Source organism: Pezoporus occidentalis, unplaced genomic scaffold (genome assembly GCF_034315485.1).
Source record: "Pezoporus occidentalis ecotype Australia unplaced genomic scaffold, CSIRO_AGI_Poc_V1 ctg54, whole genome shotgun sequence".
In the NCBI taxonomy this organism is placed as follows: domain Eukaryota; kingdom Metazoa; phylum Chordata; class Aves; order Psittaciformes; family Psittacidae; genus Pezoporus; species Pezoporus occidentalis.
Window position 1 is genome coordinate 1431600 of NW_026915877.1, and position 25204 is coordinate 1456803.

The 25204-nt window shown below is 40.0% G+C and overlaps 1 protein-coding gene across 12 annotated transcripts in view; it reads right to left on the reverse strand.

Moving 5' to 3' along the window:
• Positions 1-15771, reverse strand: part of GTDC1 (glycosyltransferase like domain containing 1) — a 311001-nt gene extending 295230 nt beyond the window's left edge. For 10 of the 12 annotated variants that reach the window (XR_009968306.1, XR_009968307.1, XM_062637705.1 and 7 more), the window contains exon 1: positions 15678-15771. Coding sequence is in view for 1 of the 12 variants with exons in the window: in XM_062637702.1 (XP_062493686.1) it covers positions 6140-6213 (74 nt within the window). In the remaining 11 variants the exon portion in view is untranslated. Of the gene's footprint in view, positions 1-6139; positions 6261-15677 lie in introns of those variants that run through there. The other 2 variants (XM_062637702.1, XM_062637701.1) reach the window with 2 other exon arrangements.
• Positions 15772-25204: the final 9433 nt, after the last annotated feature.

Here is a 25204-nt window from a genome sequence, read left to right on the forward strand (position 1 = left end):
CCCCAGAACAATCACCTCCTCACAACAGATGCTTCAGGAAGTCATTTGAGCTAAAGACTTTTCCACTTGCAAAACCTGCAATGGTAGTATTAATCAAATGGGGCTTAGAGTTTCAAAGCTGTGCTACAACATGAGCGGCAAAAAGAGACCAAGTGACCCTTTCATTACCTGGAACAGGAGGAACAGGATAGCTCCAGAAAAAAAGACAACTCAAGCAACAAAATGGATGCAGAAATACAGGCAGAAAATAAGTATTCTCAGCAGTTTTCTACAGGACCAGTTTAGACGCAGGACAGCCGATTAGCTCCAGCTTGGCATTAGCCTTGCCAGACTGCCCTGCATTCACAAGGTAGCATACACAAGTCAAAACCCTAACCCTAAGCCAGGCCAAACCCAACTTGGCTCTGCACAGCATCAGCTTGTGCATTTCTCCAATCCTTTCATACCTAATTTACAGAGTACATTAGCCATCCTTATATCCCTGAGATCTAATCTGAGAGGTGACTAGACTCAAAATCAGTTGATCAATTAATGCTTAAGAGAAATGTAGAAAGCAAACATAACACACTAAAGACTTTCTGAAAATGCATCCTTTTTATTCTGACTCCATTAAGCAGACCAGTACTTTTGAAAGATTAATGAATAAGCTATCAAGAAATAATACAGAAGAGGAATGCTGATTCTTGGTGAACATGCCAACACATGATCAAGTGCAGAGACCTTTTTGGTAGTGAATAGTAAAGCCAGGATGTTCAAAGAACTACAGGAACACATGAACTTGCCCACTTGATCCAGAACCCAAGTTTATTTGATTTTCATGAAAGAGAATTTTTATAATTCCTCCCTGACTCACAAAGTTACTCTGATACAATTAACAGTACAACATATTTATTACTCTCACAAAATTGACAATGCATTTTTTCACACCGAGGTTTAGTAAAGAACAGGAAAATCCGCCTAAACATCCAGAACAGTAAACTTTTATCTTAAAATTAATACCAATTTACTTAAAAGAGAATCAGTCAATGAATGTGTGTATACACCTAAGGATTATTTCCACAAACTTCATTGGTTAAGCAGGACACAACTGTTACTTTTTGTTTGAAGACAACTACAGGAAGAGCAGGAATACATAAGCTTCTAAGCAAACAATTTACGCAGATCTTTCTAATATGACCGAACAGAACATTCTTTCAAGTTCATTTACAAGCTAAAACTAAAAATGAACTTTCAGGTTCATTTACAAGCTAAAACCTTGGGCATCACATTCAGTATGTATGAGATAACCTATGTGGATACTGACCTTAATAAGAATACAGGGGCAAATTTTGCACAAGGAAGATGTGCTCTTGAACAAATGTTTTCCAATGTATTAGGCATACAGAAGCTTTTTTCTGCATCAAGAACCACGTCACATTCCTTAAACTTTATATTTTTTGACCAAATACACTGTGGACAACCTATGGAGGCTGCCCCTCAGTGTTCCTCTTTGAGGTTCTCATCTATAGTTTCCACTAACAATGAAAATATGTGGATTTTTCCCCCTCAAAAAATCAAAGTCACATTCAGGATCTGCTTTCCAAAGCTCATGTGGCATAAAAATATCCTAAGTAATTACAGACTTTCAACACTAACAGAAGCTCTGATGGAGATTTTTACTGACTTTAAATCAAGTGCAGAGCCACAACCCAGACTAACACAAAAGTAGGGAGAGCAGAGGATGGCAAGCAGAAGGAATGGCTGTGTAAGATTCATGATAATCCACTAACAAAAACTAACAAAACTAGTGACTGGTCTCATTTAAAACACAAATGGAATGAAAAAGAAAACAGTAATATCATACTTACCAGGACTTCAAAGACTACTTATATGTAAAAGACTGATTAAAAAAATGAGATATATTTGACTGTATATCCCAACATCAGTCTTTCAGGTGGGGTACTTCACTTGCGACCCTGGGAGACCTGCAGCTCCTCTCACAAGTGCAGGTAACATTAATGTCATAACACCAGGCAGAATCACTGTCCTGCCAATCAAACTCACATACAAACTTACATTTATACCGCAATCCAAACATTCTCTCCACATGCATGTATTCTTGGATGTTTTCACCATTCAGGAGCTACAACAGGCAAAGGGAAGAGAGCTGGCCCACAAAAATACATGACGTTTTCAACCTCTTTGTGATGCTTCATGTTTTCTGTAGTAGCTCTACTAAAACCCTGACCACACTTCAAATCATCACGTTTCTCTAAGTCTTTTAGTTCTGAGGAGTGACCCCTGCTCATCTGACCGAATATATCCCTTCAGTGGATCTTAAAATTATTTAAAATACTTAAAGACAATGCCTCTGTCTCATATTTGGATGCTATAAAATGGGGGAAAGTCTTGTGAGCAGAGGCAACAGGCTCTAACAGCATTCAACCTTTAAAAAAACCAAACTTGTCAACATGCCAAAATCCCAGCCCCACATCCAAGACCCAAACTGTAAACCATCTCCCAGAGAATGATCAAATTACCAAATGTTCAAGGTCGGACACATTTAATTGTTCTGTAATCTGTGGAGTACAAAAAAATTAAGAGGCTGGAAACCGAAAATTTTCTTAAGCTCTAAAGTCGGATGGGCAGAATCCCTTTTTCCACAAGAAAGCATTTACACATCTAATATATTATACTGTAAATAGGTTTATATTGACTTAAAAGTATAATTTTCAACATATTCTTACTGCAGTAAAAAGCATGCTTTGTATCTGAGTAACTAGACCTCCAGATGCTAAAAAAACCTGATACTCCACGCAGAATGTGCATGCTCCTGATCATTTATCTTTCTGCCTCAAACTCTTCCAGTTGTAGAGCATTAGACCACCACAATAAATTAAATAAAATTCAGAATATAGTGTTCTAATAGCATCTGTACAGTTAAATACAATACTGGCAAATGCTTACCAGGTTACACATGCTAAGCAGTTCAAGTGATAATCAGAATGATGAATGTGTAATCTAATGCCCATTCACTTTTATTTATATGAGCCATCAGAAAAAAGCCTCAAATACCCATTTTAAGTCAATGGGAAGGATCCCATGTTTCCTGACCTGAGTCAGCATTTGGTCTAAACTCAGGCACTTCTTTTTTTTTTTCATTAAACAGAATGAGTCTTTGCACATGGAATCATAGTTAGAGATGGCTAAGTCTCTACCTTATTACCTTATTAATTTAAATAATTAATTAAGACCCAGTTAGAATTAAACTCAGCTAGGGATCTGAAAGACAACAGGAAGGGATTCTATAGGTACATTGCAAATAAAAGACAAACTAGGGACAACGTGGGCCCTCTCCTGAAGCTATCAGGAGAACTGATTACCCTGGATTTGAAGAAAACTGAGGTTCTTAATGACTTCTTTGCCATAGTCTTCACTGGCAAATGCTCTGACCACACCACCTAAGTCTTGGAAGGCAGATACAGGGACTGTGAGAATGAAGACCTTAGGCCCACTGTAGGAGAGGATCTGGTTCAAGACCATCTTAGGAACCTGAATGTGCACAAGTCCATGGAACCTGATGAAATCGGTCCGTGGGTCCTGAAGGAGCTGGCAAATGAAGTCGCAAAGCCACTGGCCATCATATTTGAAAAATCATGTCAGTCAGGTGAAGCTCCCAATGACTGGAAAAAGGGAAATACAACCCCCATTTTCAAGAAGGGGAAAATGGATGACCCAGGGAATTACAGAGCAGTCAGCCTCACCTCTGGGCCTGGCAAAATCTTGGAGCAGATTCTCCTGGAAGGCATGCTAAGGCACATGAAAAACAACAAGGTGCTTGGTGCCAGCCAGCATGGCTTCACTAAGGGGAAATCCTGCATGACCAATTTGGTGGCCTTCTGTGATGGGGCTGTGGAACTGACAGGTAGAGGCGAAGCAGCTCACATCTACCTGGACTTGTGCAAAGCAGGGGGCTGGCGCACCTCCTGTATGAAGATAGGCTGAGAAAGTTGGGGCTGTTCAGCCTGGAGAAGAGAAAGCTGTGTGGAGACCTCATAGCAGCCTTCCAGTATCTGAAGGGGGCCTGTAAGGATTCTGGGGAGGGACTCTTCATCAGGGACTGTAATGATAGCACAATGGGTAATGGGTTAAAACTTAAACAGGGGAAGTTTAGATTGGATGTAAGGAGGAAGTTCTTTACTGTAAGGGTGGTGAGGCACTGGAACTAGTTACCCAGGGAAGTTGTGAATGCTCCACCCCTGGAGGTGTTCAAGGCCAGGTTGGACAGAGCCTTGGGTGACATGGTTTAGTGTGTGGTGTCCCTGCCCATGGCAGGGGGATTGGAACTGGATGATCTTAAGGTCCTTTCTAACACTAACCATTCTATGATTCTATGAAAACTTGGCAAAATAAAGCTAGGACAGTGTGAGCTGCAACATGGGGGTGGGGGCTTAACTATGAGGAAGAAATAAACAAGTATTTCTGTAATTTGTTTTCCCACTATTTAAAATGGTTTCTGTACACCTTCTTTGTAAAATAACCTAAGAAATCATTAACTCATCACAACATTTTTCAAGCACTTATCACTACACACTGCCTTCATCCTATAACCACTAAACTTCTCCTCTCAAGGCAAGAAATAAGAGGCTTAGTTACCATTCACATGGAGAACTATGTAAGTTTTCATACCAGTTTACCAAAAAGTAAAAAATAAAGTGCTATTTCTCAAAGCAAAATAATACATTGTATTTGAAAGGTACTTGCTCTCAGTTCTGAGTAACACTTGTTATATACCTGAAGGGGTTTATTAAGCCAAATCTACCCCGCAACTCCGAGCTCTAACTGCACTGATCAAATCAGTTTCACACGTTAAAAAAACGGAAAGCAAGAGATAAAGGTAGAGTCTTAATATCAACACCTTTTTCTGATTTCATAGAGAACATTAAAAGAATAAACACTGAAAATCCTAACCATACATAAAGGCAATTCTTACATCCAAACAATCTGATAATGTAACACTGTGTATCAAGCCAGGTTTTCCATAAATTATGATCTAAACAGAATACTAGTCAATTCACCAGAAGATATCAAAGATATCCCTTTATTACAAATGATTCAAGTATCCTCCCTGAGGCTATGGCTATCAGAAAGCATTTAGTTAGCTCCCAAGCCAATATTTTTCTTATAGTTTCATAATAAAACAGATAACACATTTTTTAATAACTTTTAGCTTTGCTATCCAGAGCAACAAATAATTTCCCAGAAACCTTTGGAAAATCTGACATGCGAAATGGTTCTCTAAGTCAAGTTACATATTATTAAGCTGGAAAAAAATGTGTATCAGCTCATTTGGTCATTGGAAAGAATGGAAAAGTATTGGGAGCTTCAGGACAGATGGACAAATGTCAGGTCATATAAAACACTACCAAGGCTTTATTTGAAGAAAAATGTGAAACTTTGTGAAAGCACTCTGGCTAAAAATACTTCATGTTGCTGAAAAACATCATCCCTGATGACGGATGAATTAAACTGTCTCAGTTAGAAGAGCCAAATCCAGGCATCCCTCATTTCTGAGTACAATGTTTTGTTGTACCGGTGATTTATTTCAATGGCTACATACAAATAAAAAAGCCCACCTTTAAGTGAAACTGAGAAATTTCAAACTTGCATAATTAATGCTAGAAAACAGAACAGAGTTCACTTCTTGCACAGAATTTACTAACTACATTTTCAAAGTTTACACTTTTTAATGCAATGTTAATGCATCCAAATGATTAAGAAATTATTTTAGGATAGTCTGCAATGAAATACACTGTTCGACTTCCAAAATTACTCTATGATTCCAGTGAAGTATAAAACTCACCAAATATTTCTAAGTACTGAACAACATGAATATTCACGTAATCGAATTTTAATTATCACTGAGAGTAAAGCATATTCATTTGTCATGCATTGTTATGACGATACCAACATAAAAACTAAACATGAAGGAAATAATACAAAACACCTGCTCTTCTCATTTAGAGGTTGTCTTCATGTTTCAGCCAGTTCCTCTTTTAATATATTACTTACAGGCTTTTTCTTTTGCAGAACATATTCCTGAACTTACAGCAATAAATCTTTCAATTTCTATTTTGTGTTGCACTCCCACAGAGCATACCTGCTTTGCCCGCTGGGCACTGTATTAAGTGAAGTCCTTTCAAAAAGGTTATAGCTGGAGCAAAGGAAGGCCATCGGCTTGCATCTTCCCACAGGCTTCACAACGGAGCAGAGGAGTTTACCTGAAAGGTAAGAGAAAAGCAAGCACATCTCACCAGGCACAGCTTCCAAGAGCAGGATACAACAGCAGAAGCAAAGCACAGCAAGCAGGGAACCCAAACATATGCAGAAGAGTCTCAAGATCAGAAAGTACACACAACTGCTGCTCAAAGATGATGAAAAAGGGCAGGGTTTTCTTAATAACCCCGGAATGAATATGCAGAATTTTATCCTACCCAGAAACCAACGTAGCTGCTGCACTGAGAATAGGCAAAGATCCATTTTGCAATAACATACTTAGCAAGGGGGAGAATTAATAAAGAAAACAAATTTTTCCTGATGCAGGCTTTGGGGGTTTTCTTCCTATTATTCCTCATTGTGTTCTAATGAAGATTCCAACTTAGACATTCCAAGTTTTAGCACTGAAGAGCCTAATTTAAGGAAAAAAGTGTAAAGTCCTCTATGAACTCTTCTTTGGATTCTATCACAGCTTGCAAGTCAGAAATTATCATGCACAGTTACACCTTGAGGCCGCATACTCAGCTAGTCAATACACAGAGGGAACCACCCAAATAACGTTACCACGGAGTTACCACGGGAGAGTCTGAGAAGTATTTAATAATACCAATTTGGCTGCACTACAGGAGATGTGCTTCCTGTGGGCCTAATAAGGAAGAGCCTTACAATCCAAGCAGAAGCATTTTAAAACCTCAAAGGACATGTCTTATCTGCACCACTTGTGCTTCTGGAATCCCAGAAATCCTGAAGACAGAAGGCGGATCAGACTGAAGCTTTCCTAGGCACAGATGTTGCAATCACATCTTCCTTAACTGTAAGCTACAGTCCTTGCAACTTTCCGACTCTCCAGCATCTTCTCTTGGTCACTTCATTTTTGGAAATGCCAGTGCAGGAGATAAAACAAAGTGTTTCTGATTATGCCAGGTATACTAAAACACTAACATAAAAAAAAACAATTCAGACTACATTCCAAGCGAATAGCATGAAAGAAAAAGGTTTGAAGTAGAGATACCCTCTTTCTTCCCTTTCTCCTATTGTCTACACAATTCACAAAATAACACTTCAAATACTGGTATCTGTTTGATCAAAGATTTTTTTTTTCTTAAAGCGTTATCTAGCAGCCATGAAAAATGACCATTTGTACATGGACGCATCTCAATTTAGTCAGAAATGGAAGTGTGAACATATATCTTTATCCAATTAATTACAGGTGATTTTTACACACTGCTCCCAGGAACCAAACCAACATCAACCTGGGTGTGCAGATCCATGCAAAAGTTCTCCAAATTTGTTTTCTTTTATCTCACTGAAGATTTGCTCTCTAAACACCTGTAGTTACAAGATCTCTGACTTCATTTGTCCAGTTCCAGGCTCCCCAGTACAGGACGGATATGAACATAAGGAACCAAAATGAGAAAACAGCCCAAAAGGTAATGAAGGGGTCAAAGCACAACCATGCCATTCTGTGACTTCATCTCCAAAGGTCAGGTCTGCAGCGAAGTACTGTTTGCAGGACTCCAACTATAATAAGCTTCTTCCTCTTGGCCCACAGATAATAATGCAGACAGCATTTTCAGTGTAGGATTAATGTTTTCACTTATTACTTGGATGATGAACAATGTAATTGCAAAATTTTGTAGTTACCTGGGAAGGGCTGCAAGCATTCTGGGAAGCAGAATTTAAAAAAGTAGGATGAAGGGATTAACAGCAAAACTGAAATTGGGCTATTAATACTGAATTGACTGCAAAAAGTGAAAGATTTATTAACAGAAGCATCATACACAAAAAATGGTTATATATACTCTATTCATCACTGATACTGACTGACTAAGAATGTGTATTATGTTCAGGCCTCGATACACAGATGTAGGAAACAGAGAAAAGCTCAGAAGAAAACCTAAGCAATCAGGGAAAGTTAAAGGAAAATGTCCTTGCTAAGTAGCAAAAAAAAACAACCAAACAAAAAAATAGTGAAGAAAGAGGGCACAGGCTTTAAGGCTTCAAAACAGGTTAACAGCAGTTACAAAAATGACTATCATGTCCCACTACTGCAAAGGGTTAGGAAAATAATAAAACAGTATTTAAGGAAACATGCTACCTCTTGGGATACTTAAGTAAGTTAGGTTATGGAGGGGTTACAGAAATTATCACTGATTGTTTTTAAGACCTAGAAGATGAACACGTGAGAAACCATCTGTACACATCTATCTGGCTTTACAATGAACACTGTATGCTCACGCACATAACAGGGTCTTATTGTAGAGCAAATGACCTCCAGAGATCTGCCTTTTCTTTCCTAAATCTAAAGGCTGTACGAGTTTAGACTCCTGCCAGGCAAATCAGCAGGTGACCTGACTGCTCCTTAGAGCTCCACACAGGCTTTTGATATCTCTTTTTTCTAAATAGCCAAGGCAGTCTGTGATTGACAATCTTCTATCACATCAAGCATGCTACCTTAAATATGAAGTACTCTGAAGGATCCACCGGGGAAATAAAGTCAAAAGTACAGAGAAGGCACAGCAACCAATCCTAGGAATCCAGTCCTGAGAAGGAAATCAAAACTGCCAAATTGGGCAAGGATGCACATCCTGTTAGTACCTAGAAATACAGTTAGTTATTTTCGTTTCTAGCACCTGCAATAAATAAGCCTTAATAAAAAGAAGTGTTTAATAAAGTATTTAGAGAAATGAGGAGGGAAGGTTTGACGTTTCTGAGCCTATTTTCACAGCAGTATGAAAGGAAATGAGGTAGAGTCAGAGCTAATTCTCCTTACATAATTTCACATGGAATGATTAGTTCTGCCCCAACAGTAACAGCTTTCCAGAGGGTCCTACTTGTCGCTAAGATTGCATACAGATGCTGTAAGTGTAGCTTCCCTATTCTCCACTGACAACCAACTTAAAAGGCCTATATAATATCAATTTTACTACAGAATGAAATTCACAGCACGGATAGTAAAATAATGTCACAGCTACCATGAAACTGCAGTTGCATGTTGGGGGTTGTGACTTTTAAAAGCTTAATCACGAAACATTCATAAAGAGGAGCACGCAAAGTAGTTTTCTGCTTTAGCAATGTCCTGTGGTCCTTAAGGACCCTGGTCTGACAAGAAGTATGGAGGAGCATTCGTGTCACATGCCTTGCTGATTTTAGGCCCAAGAACGACCAACTTTTTATGCCTTGCCGGAAATAATTAATATATAGGCCAGCACCATCTCTACAGTCACTTTCATAAATCTGTCTTTACATTTAAATCAAAAGAAAAAAGAAAACTGACTTAATGATAACAAAAGCATATTTTCTGTTAAAGTTTTCTTAAAGCAAGATTGGGACAAGAAATTATTCTGTGAAGCCAACAAGAAGATGTTACTGTTTACCTGGAGAACTTCAGTTTATCTCAAACCACACACAAAGTTATACTCAGAAATTTACTGCATTAAACTGCAATCCAGCAGACAGACAAGGTAAGTGGCAAAATTTTCACCTGGGAAATCACAAACCACAGAATTCCACTGAAAACTACTGGATTACTTATTCTGCAAAGTCATCTTACAACATATTCGTTGCGTAAACCTTGAAAAGAAACAGAATACCTAAGATGCAATATGTTCAACTACTTGTTGAATTTCTGTTTTCTGGAAAATTTGCATGTAAAATAAGTATCAAAGCAGATATATAGGAAATATGACACTGAGGATCAGATGAAATGAGGATCTGTAGTTCAATCAAGATTTAAATTATGAAATGATGGTGCTTCTGAGAAAGCCTTTGCTTAATTACATGCACCAGGCAAGATACTTAAAAAAGCACCTTATTTTCACAATGCAAGATGGACTTTATTCCTGTTTTATTTACAAAGGTGTCATCTGGTAAATAAACCACTATGAAAACAGAATCAAGATCTCCATTGCCAAGTGCTCCATAATAACGCTTAACTCTTGAGGCTTTCCCACCTCCTTCAAACCAATGTGACTGGAAAAGAACAGGAAAAAGGTGATATTTTTCCAAGAGCTGGTCCCAGAAACAGAGCTACTCCACTGTTTTTATTTCCAAATGTTCTGCCACTACAGTCCCATACCATCGCTGCTTTATCTAATCACTCACATTCTGAGTTTTCAGCATTCCCAAAAATGTACTCTTGCATGTACACACAATGCTTTGTGACATTCAGGAAGTTTTTCTACACAATGGCTTTACCGCAGTTCTGCTTCTATTACATACATTTTATTAGTCTCTAGGAGGATGAACAAAAAAAAAAAAAACAAACAACTCAGTTCTCCAAAGGAGAAGCTTTTCTTTGCCTTTTCAGGTTGAGAAAAAATTCAAATGCCAACAGTGAGGTCTTCATCCTCCATTCCAACGCAGCTGGCCACTAAATTCTGCTACGGTGAGTAATGCCCATCATGGAACATCAATTCAGTAAATCTTCCATCCCATTGAAGGATAAAAGACTGCACCATATTAAATCTGAATCCAACTACTCAGCCGTGAAGTTAAGTGGCATGCATTCCCCCCCCCCCCCAACCACAGCTTCTAATAAAGCCTATGAAAGAAATCTTACACTCTGGAGAGTATTTTATTCATGAAGGGCACAACCATCACAAATTTTCTGTTGCCAGAGGCATGGCCAAAGTAACATTTTTAAGGACCACTGCTGTACCTCTAAGAAGAAAACATTCCCACAGTATCTATAGCAATATCAAACCTGCACATTGAGTTCATAAACACAGACAACCTGTTGCACAAACATGCCACTGAACCGCACAAAAAAAAAAAAAACTTGGAACAAAACTCAAAAACAGCATGTGAAGGTACACTGGTTGCACTGCTGGACAGACAAAATAAAGAAAGATGTTTCCAGACGCAAAACTGATTAAATTTCTCTTTCCTTTTTGTCAATTTAACTTTTTACTTCCAACAATTTTTAGTACTATTCAGCAAAATTAAGGTATGAAGATATCAAATCCAGTTCCGTATTAACTGCCAATGAGAAAACTCCTGCTAATCACATTTATTAAATTTTGCACGTTTGACTATATGTAAACCTATACACACACAAATATCTAAATCAAAGTTGCTTATACAGCACTAACTTGCTTCAGGATTTATCTGTCTCAACTGTTTGTGTTCTTTCTTTTCTTAACCCTAACAAGTAATTATTCAGGGAAAAAAAAAACCAAACAGACTTAGTGCCTGGCCTTGCCTGTTCTCCTCCAAGTTCTGCATTTCATCAATAATTTTACATAATTCATTGTTCATTTTAGACATTCCTCCCACTCTCATTTGGACATCAAAGAGCTACTCATACCCAAAATACCAGCAATCTGAAGTACTGGCTTCCCTACTTACTGTCATTTATAACTTGAAAAGATCTTTGATTTCTTGCCTACAGGAAATACTGTGGATCAAAAATAAAACATATATGTATGCTCCCATATATACATGGGGTCCAGAATTTAGGATAACAGACTGTTTGGAGACATGGTTTTCAGATTTAGATTTCATACTCTGCCTGGTGCTTCACACATTTATTTTTACTTTCACATCTGATGTGCAGCAATATGGCTAGCTAAGGTGTATGCTTAAGACATACTTTGATATGTATCTATTCAGAAGTGAAATTCACACTGGGATGTTTGTCCTTACAGCACTAAGGCACCGCTTCACCACTGCTAACTGCACCACTTACTGATGGCTGCGGGCAGAGGAAAGCAGCCTCACTGGAGCTCCTCGTTAATAATTCTGCCAACAAAGATCAAGATGATTTTCTTGCTTTACAAACTTGGTGGAGATCGCTTCTCACATAAAAATGGAAAGAAAAAAAAACAAAACCAACAAACAACATGGTAGCCAAGGTATTTCCAAAATGGCTGCTACATGGGTTCCTAATAGCCTTGTGTGTATATTTCAGTATGTTCTCATACAACTAGTCCCAGACAATGAGATACTCACCCCATTCAGCTGCTTAGCAAATAATTTGCTTTGGTTTTGTTACTGCTCCCACTACACAACGGCTTATGTCTCAAGCAGCAGTACACAGAAGCCCTCAAATAGAGCAGTCCCATTATTTATACGATCATAATTAAAAATTGAAACTTAAAATAGATTCTTAGTGTATTTCCTTACAACAAAATACAATTCTGTTTACACGGGAAAATATATACTATATATGTTTCCTCTGAACCTGTATTTTAGGACCCAGTTTACACACAAACAGCAGCTCTTTAATTCAAATTATTTAACCAGGTAAGATCTTAAGTCTTTGGCCAAGACTTCCCCTTTCGCAACCAAAACAGATAATACAAGAGAACATTTCACATGAAGGATTTACTCATCAACTGCTGCAGGAGAAACGCCTTTCCTCAATGGCTCTCCCAGTCTGAACAATATAGGACTGTACTGTGTAAACATATTTTTGTGAAGTCATAAATGCAGTATAAATATGTAAGTGTATGTATATTTATATATATATATATAACATTTCTTTAAGTTGGATTCCAGCCAGTCACACAAACAGTACGGAATTTAATTACAGCAAATGCTTCTAAAACTACTGGCCTTCTCCACATCAGGATATGGTGATCACACCTTACAGCTGCCATTCAGGTTTTGTCCAAGACGTTTACTCCAAGAACTCCAAGCAAAATAAAGCACACCAGTAAAGTGCTGTTTTGCCGATAAAAGCATCTCTCCAGAAATTTTCACCAGTGCAGGATATTGGTCAGAGACTGTAAACTTCCCCTGCTCTAATCAAAACAGAAAATAACACAAGTCAATGCTGCGGACTTGGTCAGAGGCCTAAAATGCCCAAAGCATGTAGCTCCTTTTTGAGCTACATGCAGTGTCAAATGCCGCAACCATAGGACCTAGAAAACACTACTTAAAAGCTAAAGCAGGAACCTTTTGTTTTCATATTCTCAAATTTTATTGAGCAGAAATCTTTGAGGATAGTTTATTACTTTTACTGGCCACTCTAAAACAGGCCCCCAGCCAAACAGGTCTTTAAAATATGTCTATATTTTAGTTTTAAAACAACATTAAGGAAGTTGTATAACTTTTACATTAGGGCCTAAGTGACTTAGCAGCAAAAGTGACATGTTTCAGCTGTAACACAGGCTATGAGCATGACTTTTGCAACAGTACTAGTCGCGTATGGCACCGAACCTTACACAGGAGGGAGATCAACAAGGATTAAGAGGTGCGTTAACTCATGGCAAATCCCAAAAGACTGAAATTCAGGACATGTTTGCTGGTATCCTATCAGTGCCTCATGCCAAACACCCTTCCTCATTCAGTCTAAAAAAGACCAGTTCGCTATGTGCTGTTCTTGGCTTCACAGAGTTTCACTGAACTACTCCCAGCACAGTAACTGACAGTAGTTGTAACGATACTACTGCATGAGAATTCAAACTGTGTTTTATCAGTGGACAGAGGAACTTTGTGCTGTATTTGTAAAGTATCAATGCCTTAAGCTGGACAGCGGGTTTGTTTCTCAGGTTCTGCCATCACTGTTGAATGGCCAGCCAGTTACAATATTGGGAAATTGCTCACAAAGTTTGTAAATACCAAGATACTGCAATATTGAGAATAATGCTTACCTCTTTATATGTGGTGGGCATATAGATTAAAAAAAAAAAAAAAAACAGCAAAAAAAAAACAAAAGAAAAAACACACTATTTTAAAAAATTCTTCCCTTAATGGATTTATGAAATTTGGATTCAGAGCATTTAAATTTATGTCAGAAAGTATTCTTCCAATGAATTCTACTATGACTGGACTTCTAATAAGGAAAAAAAACAATAAACAATACACTCTACATTACGTCTTGAAAACTCCAATTAACATTCAATATTGTACTTTGTACAGAGGCTCTTTATATTAAAACTCTGTCATGGTTAAGATTTAGGTTACCCAGGTTAATAGAGTCCAATATAATAATTATTTATTTACACCAAACCATTGTTATAAGCCACACTGAAATCACTACTCATCTTTACCTGACTATTGGTCTAAACTCTGATCCATGGTAATGCACACCCACTTGTCAACCAGAAAATCCTACCATAAAGTAAGCGTCAGACTCTTTCCCCTGCTTCTTAAAAAAAATGCATGCATTTGCACCTCCAATGGTTTCTTTCCTCCAGTCTGCTACTCCAGTCATCACAGCCATGTGTTAAAAGATTTGTGCAGACATGCCAAGTGTCATTCACCCGAGACACACTTTCCTAAAGTTAGGATTCTTTTGCAAAGTATATTTAAGCAGCTCCTCTGTTATGAAGTGTTATGTCACAGGATATTTTTAGGTTAAAATAATAACAAAATCCCCTAATCTATGTATTTTGCAAAAATGAGGGGGTCTTATGTTTTTGTTTTCCGTGTTCTGTAAAGCATGGCACTATGCCACCACAAAGGTCACAATTTTCTTGACAGTTCTATCAGCATACTACCGTTCCAATTGTGCCACAGTGGCACTTCGAATGCAACCGGATTCAGATTTTGCAATTCACTTCGTAACTGCTTCCGAAAAGCAGTGCCTGCCTCGCACAGTTTGCATTTAAAAATAGCAAGAGTGTATTTAGAGAATCACACACACTCATTTTAAACACTCAGGTACTCGGGAGGCTGCGGCAGGGCCATGCCCGACTGAAGCCTGGCCGGCATGGCACGTCCCAACGGCGGCTCCTCCGTAGCTACCTGGCAGTCGCCGAGCCCAGGGGAGACGGGCCCCGCCAGGCCACACTCCGTTCCCCGGCTGCGCCTAGCGCTGCTGCGCCGCGTCTTTCTAGAGGCTACCCGGGAAGACGCTAGGGGAAGAGGCCGGAGGGTGCTGACAGGCCTTGCCCGGCCCTCCCGGCCCCGGCAGTGGCCCCGAGGGGCCGAAGCGCGGTTGCCGTGTTTGGACCGCCGGGGAGGCGGCACCAATGCCGACAACTGCCGCTAGCCCACCGCGGTTGCTCCCCAAGGAATGACCCCCTTCCGCGGGGCGCCTCGCAGGCCCGCGCGGCTCCCCGCCTTCGGAGGCCGCCGCCAAGGCCGCGAGGCTCCCCCTCACCCCCCTGCCGGCCGCCGCCGGCAGGGCCGCGGGGCCATTTTAGGGAGGGCTGGGGTGACGGCTGTCCCCGACAGCGCCTCCCGCGCCGCAGGTGCCGGGGAGCCACGTCAGGCAGAGCGCCCATCGCCGCGTCCGGCGGCGGCGAGTCTACTCCCCTCGCCTTCCCCCCCGCGCCGAGCGGAGCGGGGCCCGGAAGGCTGAGCCCCCCCTCCGCTCCTCCCGCGGACCGCCGGCCGCCTCTGGCCCTCTCCCCTTCCTCCTCGCCCGGCCCCGGGCCGAACGCCCGCCCCGCCGCTCCGCGCTGACCCCTTCCCTCCCTCTTGCCTGGCGCGGGCGGCCCTGCTCCTTACCCCACCCAGAGGGAGCTCACCTCCTCCTCGCTCCCGCCTGGAGACCGTCGGCACCGACGCGCCGGCGTCCCGGCCCCTCCCTCTCCTCGGCGCGCCGCAAAGCCAGCCTCCCCCCGCCGCCAGCCGGGCCCCCTCCTTCCGCCGCCCCGGGCCGGGCCCCGCTGCGTGCCGCTCACCCCCGAGCCGGGTGCCGCCGGCGGGGAGAGGTGCTCGGGCCCGCCCGGCGACCTTGGTCCGTGGCGGCAGCTCCTCGGCAGTGGCCGAGCACGGATGGACCTCCCCGCCGGCCGGAGCTCAGCTGCTGGGCTGGGGAATGAAAAGGAAAACTAAGTGGAGCAGAGCGGTGGAAAGGAAAACAAACCATTTGTAGTGATGCTGTGACACCTGCATGACAAGCATTGAGGCCGTTCAAAGGAGTGTTGGGAGAAGGAATGGGTAGGAGGAATAATTCTATGCACCAGGTGGACTAAGGAAAAAGAAAAGATGCTCTTCTGAAAAAGGCGGGTGAAAGGAGGGGAAAATCAGGGCTGTTACCAGTTCTATATGAGTAGGTGTGTGAGCTTTTTTTCCCCTAATAAATCAAGCCTTTTCAGGTGGTGGAACTCCAGGGAAAGGCCAAACAGGTGTGACTGTTACAGCCTGGTTTGTGAACCCTCTGCTGCCTCCGTGAATAAAGAACCTCTCTAGCGAAACTTTTAGAGGAGCAATGTTTGTTAAGGTGGCTCAATTTAGCATGGTGTTATCTTTGGTATGTAGATGTAAACTGTTCTGTTTTTCATAGGAAGTCATAATGAGTAATTTCTAATGGAGTGATGAAGCAAAATTTCCGAAGAGTACAGCTGTTAGAAGCATCAAGACCAGTAACTTGAGGAATTATGTGTTTTTTCCTACTCTGGCTAATCAGTGATTATGAAAGAGTGACGAGAAGGTTGATTTGCATGAGAAATACCCTTAGGATAATGCAGCAGTTTGTTTCACAATTTTCTATGTTCAAAATGCCCAGTAAAGTTGTTTTCCAAAAGCTTTCCACTCTCCTGGACTTTAAATTCCAGACACTATCAAGCTATGGAAATGCCCAAATGTCACAAGGCAGGCAGTTCTTCCTGGTTTTTACCTAGGCGGAAGTGGTAAGACTTGAAAATCTTTAAATATTTATCACTCGCATTATAAAAAATTGTATAAATCTAAGTGTTTGTCTTCCAGACATCATCAGGCAGGGTGAGAGATGAGGAGACCTTCAGTCCATCTGAATAATTTGCCCCCGGCATGTGCTGGGACGTAGACAAAACAGGATGTTTTATCCCCAATTTATGGATAGAAAAATTGAGGGGAGGAAGTGAAGGCATTCATTTTTCAAGTGTAGAAGTGCTCATTTGTAAGCAGGCAGTTTAGTCTTGAACTTTTTTTTCCCTTTTTTTGAGGAAAAGGACCATGTATATACAGTTCCCATTGAAATTACACTTGAGGCACCCAAGCAGAAAGACTTTGGCCATACTCTTTTGGGGTCCCGCAGCCCTAATCCCATGTTCTAATTGGCCAGTAATCTGTGGACAGATATTGTAACAGTTCCTTTAGAATATTTTTCTACTTCTTACTCATTTGCATACTAATGGCATAAAAATAGGCACTTCCTGCCAGTAATTAGTTGGAGCCCAGAATTTAAAGAAAGAAAAAGACCACAGCATTATGGCAGACGGATGGTACTGAGGAAGCTGCAAGAAAGAGTCACTTCTCTGGAGCTCAGAGAGTGCCTTTAGAGTTCAAGGCTGGCAACTCTGTTACCTCTGTGTGACAGGGTTTAACTGTTTGCTTGGCCTAATAACTTTGCCCCTAATGAGACCCTCTAACTTTTTTCATGGCAAATCAGGCTATCTGTACTGCATGCCGTCATGCTGCTGTAAAGGTTTTTCTTACTTTGCCTTTTTTCCCAGAAAGAATAATGCTAGTGGTGAAGTCTGCCCCATGACTGTAGTTTCTTGTGGAACACCGTGACTCAGACCAGCACAGTCTGCTCAAGGGTGCTTCACCTAATGTGGCACTGTGGAGCTCTTAACCACATCCAGACCAGTCATGTGAAGCTCTAGGTTAAAACAGCACGTTAAGAGCTGGAGAGCCTTTGGTGTGTGTATGTGGTTATTTGATTTCTCTGTGTAGGTCATAGATTTGAGTGAAAACCAAGTTGGTATAGCTCTTAATTTTACCTTTTCTGATGGCAACATAGGTAGCTTTTGTTTAACATATCAGGTTTTTCAGTCAAATACATAAGAGTTTTCTGCATTGAAAACATTTCTCCATGGTTACCCTACCGGTGATATCTATGGAAAGGTGAAAAACAGAAGTGTGGAATTACCCATCCAACCCTGAAGTACAGCAGTAACTTCAATGAGGCAGGGAAAGAGTATTTTGATACTTTCATTCTCCTAACTTCTTTGGAGATATTACAGATCACGTTCTCCAGGGGTATTGAACTGATACCTTCGGTGCAGAATTAAATGCAGAAACTCCTCCTGTGCTGTTACTTACAAGAAATTTCAGCAACTGCTGTTTGCCATATACAATCAAACAATATTGAACTCCAGCGATGCAGTTTAAAAGCTCATGAGATGAAACTACAGTTAATAATATACTTTCAACCTATTTACATATTTCAATAGCAAAGTAATTACTTTCTCTGATACATTGACTGTAACTGTTAGTTTCTTTAGAGCTACTGCTCTCAAAGAACCATGGGATGGACCCAGTAAATTTGGTCTGTACTCTTTAAAAGTTGAGACTTGCACTGAAGCAGTAAGTGTTTGGTGTCCTTAATGGGATCCAGAATGATACAATCATAGAATAGTTTGAGTTGGACACCTTCCACTAGACCAGGTTGCTCAAAGCCCTGGCTTTGAGCACTTCCAGGAGTGGGGCAGCCGCAACTTCTCTGGACAACATGTGCCAGGGCCTCACCACCCTCACACAACTTCTTCCTAATATCTAATCAAAATCTTCCCTCCTTCAGTTGAAAACCATTCCCTATCCCCTGTCCTATCCCTGTATGCCCTTGTATAAAGCCTCTCTCTAGCTTTAATGTGGGCCCATTTAGGCACTGGAAGCTGCTTTAAGGTCTCCCTATAGCCTTCTCTTCCCCAGGCTGGACAAAGCCCAGGTCTCTCATCCTGTTTCCGTAGGACAGGTGCTCCAGCCCTTGGAGCATCTTCGTGGCTTTCTCTGGACTTACTCCAACAGGTCAACGTCCTTCTTATGCTGGGATGAATGAAAGTAAGATATTTATTTAGAGCTAGGGAATGCCTGAGGAGAGTTTATGATCTTTGCAAATGTGAAATACCCAAATAAAGTCAATATACTCATTGCATCAACACAACTGTGTCCACATGTGCAATCTTGAGGGAGTGGCACTGTCAAACAGTTGGGGTGACTCTTCAATTGACCTGTGAGGCTGCAGTTGCGATGAAAGACTGCAGCATCAAGAGGAAGCTTCTCTATGCCTTTGACATTCACCCTGTAAATTCCTTTTCCAAGGATATCTTTCTCTGAGTGAGCAAGGGTATATGTTGCTTGGCAGCCTAATAAGTGAAGCACTTGCCAAGGAAATGGGATATTTTTGTTGAAAATCTTTTGCCACTTGGTAAGCATCAAAAATAGTGTCTCCCCTGTCTTGTGATGGGCTCTTCTGCTCCAGGTTGAGAGGTGGAGAAAGGAATGAAACTTTGGGGGTGGCTGATGCTGAGCTAGTGAAAGTAAGCCTGAGTCTACACAACAGTGGTCTGGCACTCAGTGGAGGCACCCTGTTTGTTCAATCTCCACTAGAGATTTTCAATGTTTCTTACACCTTTTCATTTCCCTTTCCCTCTCTCCATCCCACTTCCTTGTTAATCTTAGTGTCCAGCACATATGAAACGCTCTATTACATTGTGCTGAACTTAGAATTGAAATCATGTCACATTTTTATTAATTTTTGAAAGCAAACCTTATAAAGCTTGTATCCAGCAGAGCTACATTACTGGAAAATATTTTCCTGAAAACTTTAAGACTCCAGTTTATTAAGCACAGATCCTTAAGATGATTGGGTGTATTTCATTAGTAGATTTATAAAGAGTGCAGACTGGGTAAACAACAGTGACAGCTTGGGGAAGTGTATGCACCTGTTTATTAAAAAGACGTTAACAAGGGCAAATCTAAAATAAGAACATGTACCACAACCCAATTTTCAGCAAATTTTTATGCATGCCTACACTTAAGGTTACCAATGTTATTGGCAATTTCCCTCTCTCTTTTCTCTCTCAGAAGTACACGGCAACTGATGAGCACGGAGCATCTGTGGCAAAGGAAAAAACACACCATCTTCAAATTTTGAGGAGCAAACATGACCCTTTCTCTTTCTGCTGTTTCCCACCCACATTCAGTTAGTGTGAGAGAAGAAGGAATATGAAAAAACAAAAGCAAAAAACAAGACAGAATTATTTTCTTTGAATGGAAGGACCAAAGATTGTATTGTTTTCTCAATCACAAGCAAGCACTTTTGTTGCTGTTTCTGCTCTACATCATAAGTAACAGCAAGTTTTCTGTATTTTACTAGTAAAACTTAGAAGAGGTCATATTTTTAAAAGTCTTTCTGCAAAAGTGACTCTTCTGTTTCGATATATGCAAATTCTACAGTGCTTATGCAATTTGTAATTTGCAAATAGGTATAAGCATGTGCAAAATTAAGATTAAATGTTTATATATATTCTGCAAGTTTGCAGAATTAATCAACCAAGAATGTACAAAAACTACAAATGCTTTGTTGAAACTTGGCTCTGAAAGGATTTATGAATTAGCCTTGTATGGCAGCTTTCACTCAAGGATGCTGAATACACTTAATTTTTATTAATAATGAATAATGTTTGAGATTTACATGATAGTATTGTTCCCCCAGAATAGCATTTTAAAAGTATATCCAAATCTTGCAAGGACATTATGCCTGTTGGTACTTATGCCTGTTCACATTTACTGTAGCGGTGCATATTATGAGTATAGACTGCAAGCCTGGAGCCTCTCCAGGATTAGATCTTAGTCCCCAAAGATATGTAAGTGCTAACATCTCCTTTTTACAAATTGAAAACTGGAAAATGCATGGGTAAATGCATGCAAGTTTACATATGGGTTAATAATCATAGAATCATAGAACCATAGAATGGTTTGGGTTGGAAGTGACCTTAAAGATCACCTAGTTCCAATCCCCCTGCCATAGGCAGGGACACCTTCCACTTCCAGGTTGCTCAAAGCTCCATCCAACCTGTCCTTGAACGCTCCAGATATGAGGTAATAATAAAGATGATGGTAATAATAATAACGATGATGATAATAAATGTCAATAATAACGACAATAATAATAATGGAGTAATAAATTTAAGTTTAGGCTCCAAACTTGTTAAGTGTGTTGTAAGCAAGGACAGTCACTGTCCCTTCTTGGAGTCCTCTTCACGTCAGTAGTTAATCCGAGTACTACTGAAGACAAATCAAAGCCCTGGACCTGATTGTGAGTCCTTTGTTTCAGTGAACAGATAGCGCATAGCGTACATCCCTTAAACATGTTTGATTACTTCTTTTATCATAAACTGAAGCAAAGGGTCTTTGAACAGTTCTCATAATGCAGGAGGAAAAAAAAAAAAGTGTTTTATTTCAATATACCTTTTACTAGAACTGGGTACAATAGGATGTGATTATTTTAGGAACATTAAAAATACCTACTATCTTCCTCCCATGCTAGGTAGAATAGTAGTATGAAGTATTTTTGCTTTGTAATTTTCTAAAATGAAAAATTCTGATTTAACCAAACCTCTTCAGAAGGAAGTTGGCTGATATTATCTTACTTCCCTCATTTCTTATTGTGGAATTGTTGAGAGAATGCCAGTTGTTGCTACTTGTCATCACTATTTTCTAGTCTATAATATTGCTTGTTAAAAACAATAAATATTAACCAGAAAACTACTTAAAAACTGACCAGTATGCAGAATTTGAGTGTGTAGGTAATAACACAATGACAATATAAATCTAGGTTTGCATTCTTTACTTAACTGCATATGAACACATGCGCACACAGAAATTATACCTTCTGAAAAACAACTCTTTATTTGTCTTCATGATATTTATTCAGCAAAATTTGTAAAGATTTTTTATTTCTCAGGTATTAAACTACACAAGCAAATGAATATCTCTGCTTGTCTGTCAGAGGACTCAGCGAGAGTCATTGACACAAGGTGTTGCCAGAGGTGGGAAAGCTGGAAATTGCAATATGAAGTGCCAAGGCTGACAATCACTAAGACACTTTAGACTCCAAATAGAAGGCCTGTTTCATCCCACATGCATAGTATTAAAAGCATATAAGGTACCGTGCTTGCCTTTGAACTGATGAAGAGATCCTGAGGCCAGTGCTCTCTGCAGTGGCATGTATTGGTGGATCAGTAGAGATTTCACAGCTGCATGATGCTCAGTCGCTCTGCTAGGTGTGAGCTAATGTACAGCTGATTCCTCCCTGGGGGACTTTTTGATTCTGGGTTTCAGAGAGGACCCTTTCAGTATTCCTAATGATAATTTTGGCTACAAAGGCTGGCAGCATTACAGAGTTGTTGTGGTCTCCGATACCAAAGAAATGTAGCCTAAAGAGCTGTAGCAAAAGCCTTCATACCGCTGCTACCCTCTACTCAAAAATGCAAAGGTATAAGTACACAAAAAAACAAAAAACAAAAAAAAACCCTCTGTGAGCAAATTAACAAAGCTGTTTGCTATTATGGAGAAAAGCTGCAGGGAAAAAAATTAAGAGGAAATGGGCTGTATTACTGTGAGTTGGCACAGAAATGAAATACCAGGCTGCAATTTATGTATAGTAATTGTTCACAAAGCATTCTTTGGGTTTTGATAGTGACTCATTGTGTTCTTTGTGACCTTTGATGTACAGGATGGGCTGGTAGAAGACAGAGGAAGCCACAGTAAGAATATAAAACTTTATTAACTCTAAGATTTTGTTGGTTTGTTTGTTTGTGGTGTTTTTATTGCTCACTGATAAGTAGTATCTCTGGTAAAGATGACCAGAGAGATTTACCTTTAGTCCTCGCAGATTTTGTCATCTCTTCCAAGCTTTTGTAGTTGCAAAAACAGTTCTGGTTTAGCTGAAAAATAGCTTTGGTCTTAAAAAGGAAATTTGTTAAACAATTGGTTGCTGACGTTGATTACTGAGTTCTGAAAAATAAGATAACTGATTGAAATACTACTGTGCTAGTAGCCCAGGTAATGAGCGGTGATAGGCCCTGCATTATTCACAACAGATGGAAAAGTTATGGAGAAGATATTCATCTGAGTGAATATTTTATGTTTTAAAGAAAATTATGGAAAAAAATCTTCCATCGAGTCATCAGAGTTGACACAACAGACTCTTCAGTGCCGTTAAGTTCCATTATGTAAATCCACAGTGATGTAAAGCAGACACGGTCAGGTTTGATACACCCCAAATTTGACCTAATTAGCCATTTGGTTGATACTTTCTCAAAGCTTGGTTCAGGATATAGATGCTAATTGAACACATAACCTACAGGTGCTAAAGAATTCTTACAAAAGAAGGTTTATCCTATTAGGAATGCAAGTGAAGGCTTAGGGTCATTGGCTCGGGTAGTGGGGATGGGAATAAAATCCTAATTACACCTCTCTTCACATCACCATTTTGCTTCCAGGAGCGAAATTCAAATCCAGAATAAATCAATGCAATCTAATAGATATTTGCCAACTGAAGCCACTCCAGCTTCAGTCAGTTGAACATGGAAAGAATGTTTCCTTAAGCTTTTAGAAAGCTGACACTACAAAATTAAAAGCCTGCAGTGGTTTGCTCTACCCCCCAGTAACAGACATACTCCTGTGCAAATCACAGTTGAAATTTTCTCTTGTTCATAGACCCACCAGCTAACATCCAGCCTGCTCATTTGTAGGTGACTGCTGCTGTGTGAAAGCTCCAGGTTTATCTTTCATGTTTCCCATTTCTGTCCATGTATCCCCAGCCTAAAATCATCTCCTTTACACTCAAACCTTCTTCCCAACCATTTGACAAGCAGCAATACAATATTTTTTTGTTGTGACTATACCTTGGCCCAGATGCCTTAATGTAAACACTCTATCTTTTCTGCTGTTTTCCCGCAATCCCCTAACCAAAATGAAACAAGATAAAAAGAGCTGTACAGCCCCTGAGTTTCCTGGCTTTTATCTTTTTATACCAAAGCCTTTGTGTTAATTTTGCGTAGCTATTTTTACATGAGGAATAATATCCTGAATTACTGCTATCACGTGCACACAAGAATCCCACCTCACCATCCTCAAGTCATCTGGCAACCTGATAGTGTTTCCTGCTGCTTCCCTCACATCAGCACTGCAGAGAGCCTTGCTAAAAGTTTTACATCTGAAAAAGCAGATGATTTGGCAACACCTTCCTATAGATTTTTTTTTCTTTTAAAAGAAATGTGCCTGTCTTTGAGTAAACTTTTCTTTCCAACTGTTCTTTTTTGTCAGCTTGCCAGCTCTACTTCCAGTATTGTTCTGCAGAGATTACTGGAAGGAAAAATGAAAGAGAAGAGAAAGGTAAAGAACTGGGGGAAAGGGAAAAAGGGTTGAGAGGGTATTTAAAGCCTGGGGAGCCTAGCATGGGAAGAGAGATAGGCTTAGGAAACAGGGAATAAAATGGTGGAATGAGAGATAAACAAGAACATAAAGGATAAGGGATTAGAGAGATAAGGAGTTCAAGAGATGAAATGTGAATAAAGGAAAACAAGAAAAATAAGAATGCAAGGAAAGAAGTGACAGGAGTAAGACATGTAAACAATTAACTAAGAAAATATTGCTTATTTTAGTGAAAGAAAATTATAGTATCGTTATTATTCTCTGGTTTACTAGTTCAGAGGAATTTTTCATACTAAGAGCCGACATTTGGGTAGTACTACTGAACAATGATAAATATAAGCCTTCCAGTTGTTAAATTAACCCATTCTGAATTTGGTTAATTAATATGTCATTCAGGCAACTAAAATTTGGACAAGAAAACAAAGCAATAAAAAAATATTAACAGTTGCATTTCAAAGTGCAGATCTGGAAAAACTCTTCATAGTATTTGCAGTTACATCCATCAGCTCAGTGAGAATCACTCCAGCACAGAGGGACCTGCTCGCTGACCCTCTGCTGCAGATTAATACCGGAGCTGAGAAGTCCAAAAATTCTTGAATTCAGTGCTGGGTTCAAGTTTCAGCATTGCCCACTGACCAGCAAAAAATTTGCTCAAAGTAACCTGTGAAAGTATTTCACAGGATTTCCCCACTTCTGCCCTCCCCCTCCTCCATCTGCGTGTTTATAAAACATTATCAGGTCTCAGTTTCTGCCTGACATGCCTTAACTGTTCACATAGGTCACATAATGTGCTGGAACCTAGATAATACTGCTTATTTTCCCTAGTTGTCCGAACATATATCATCAAGAAGCTGAAATTTAGTGAAATCCAGAGTCAATTTTTTTTTTTTTTTACTTTTATTTC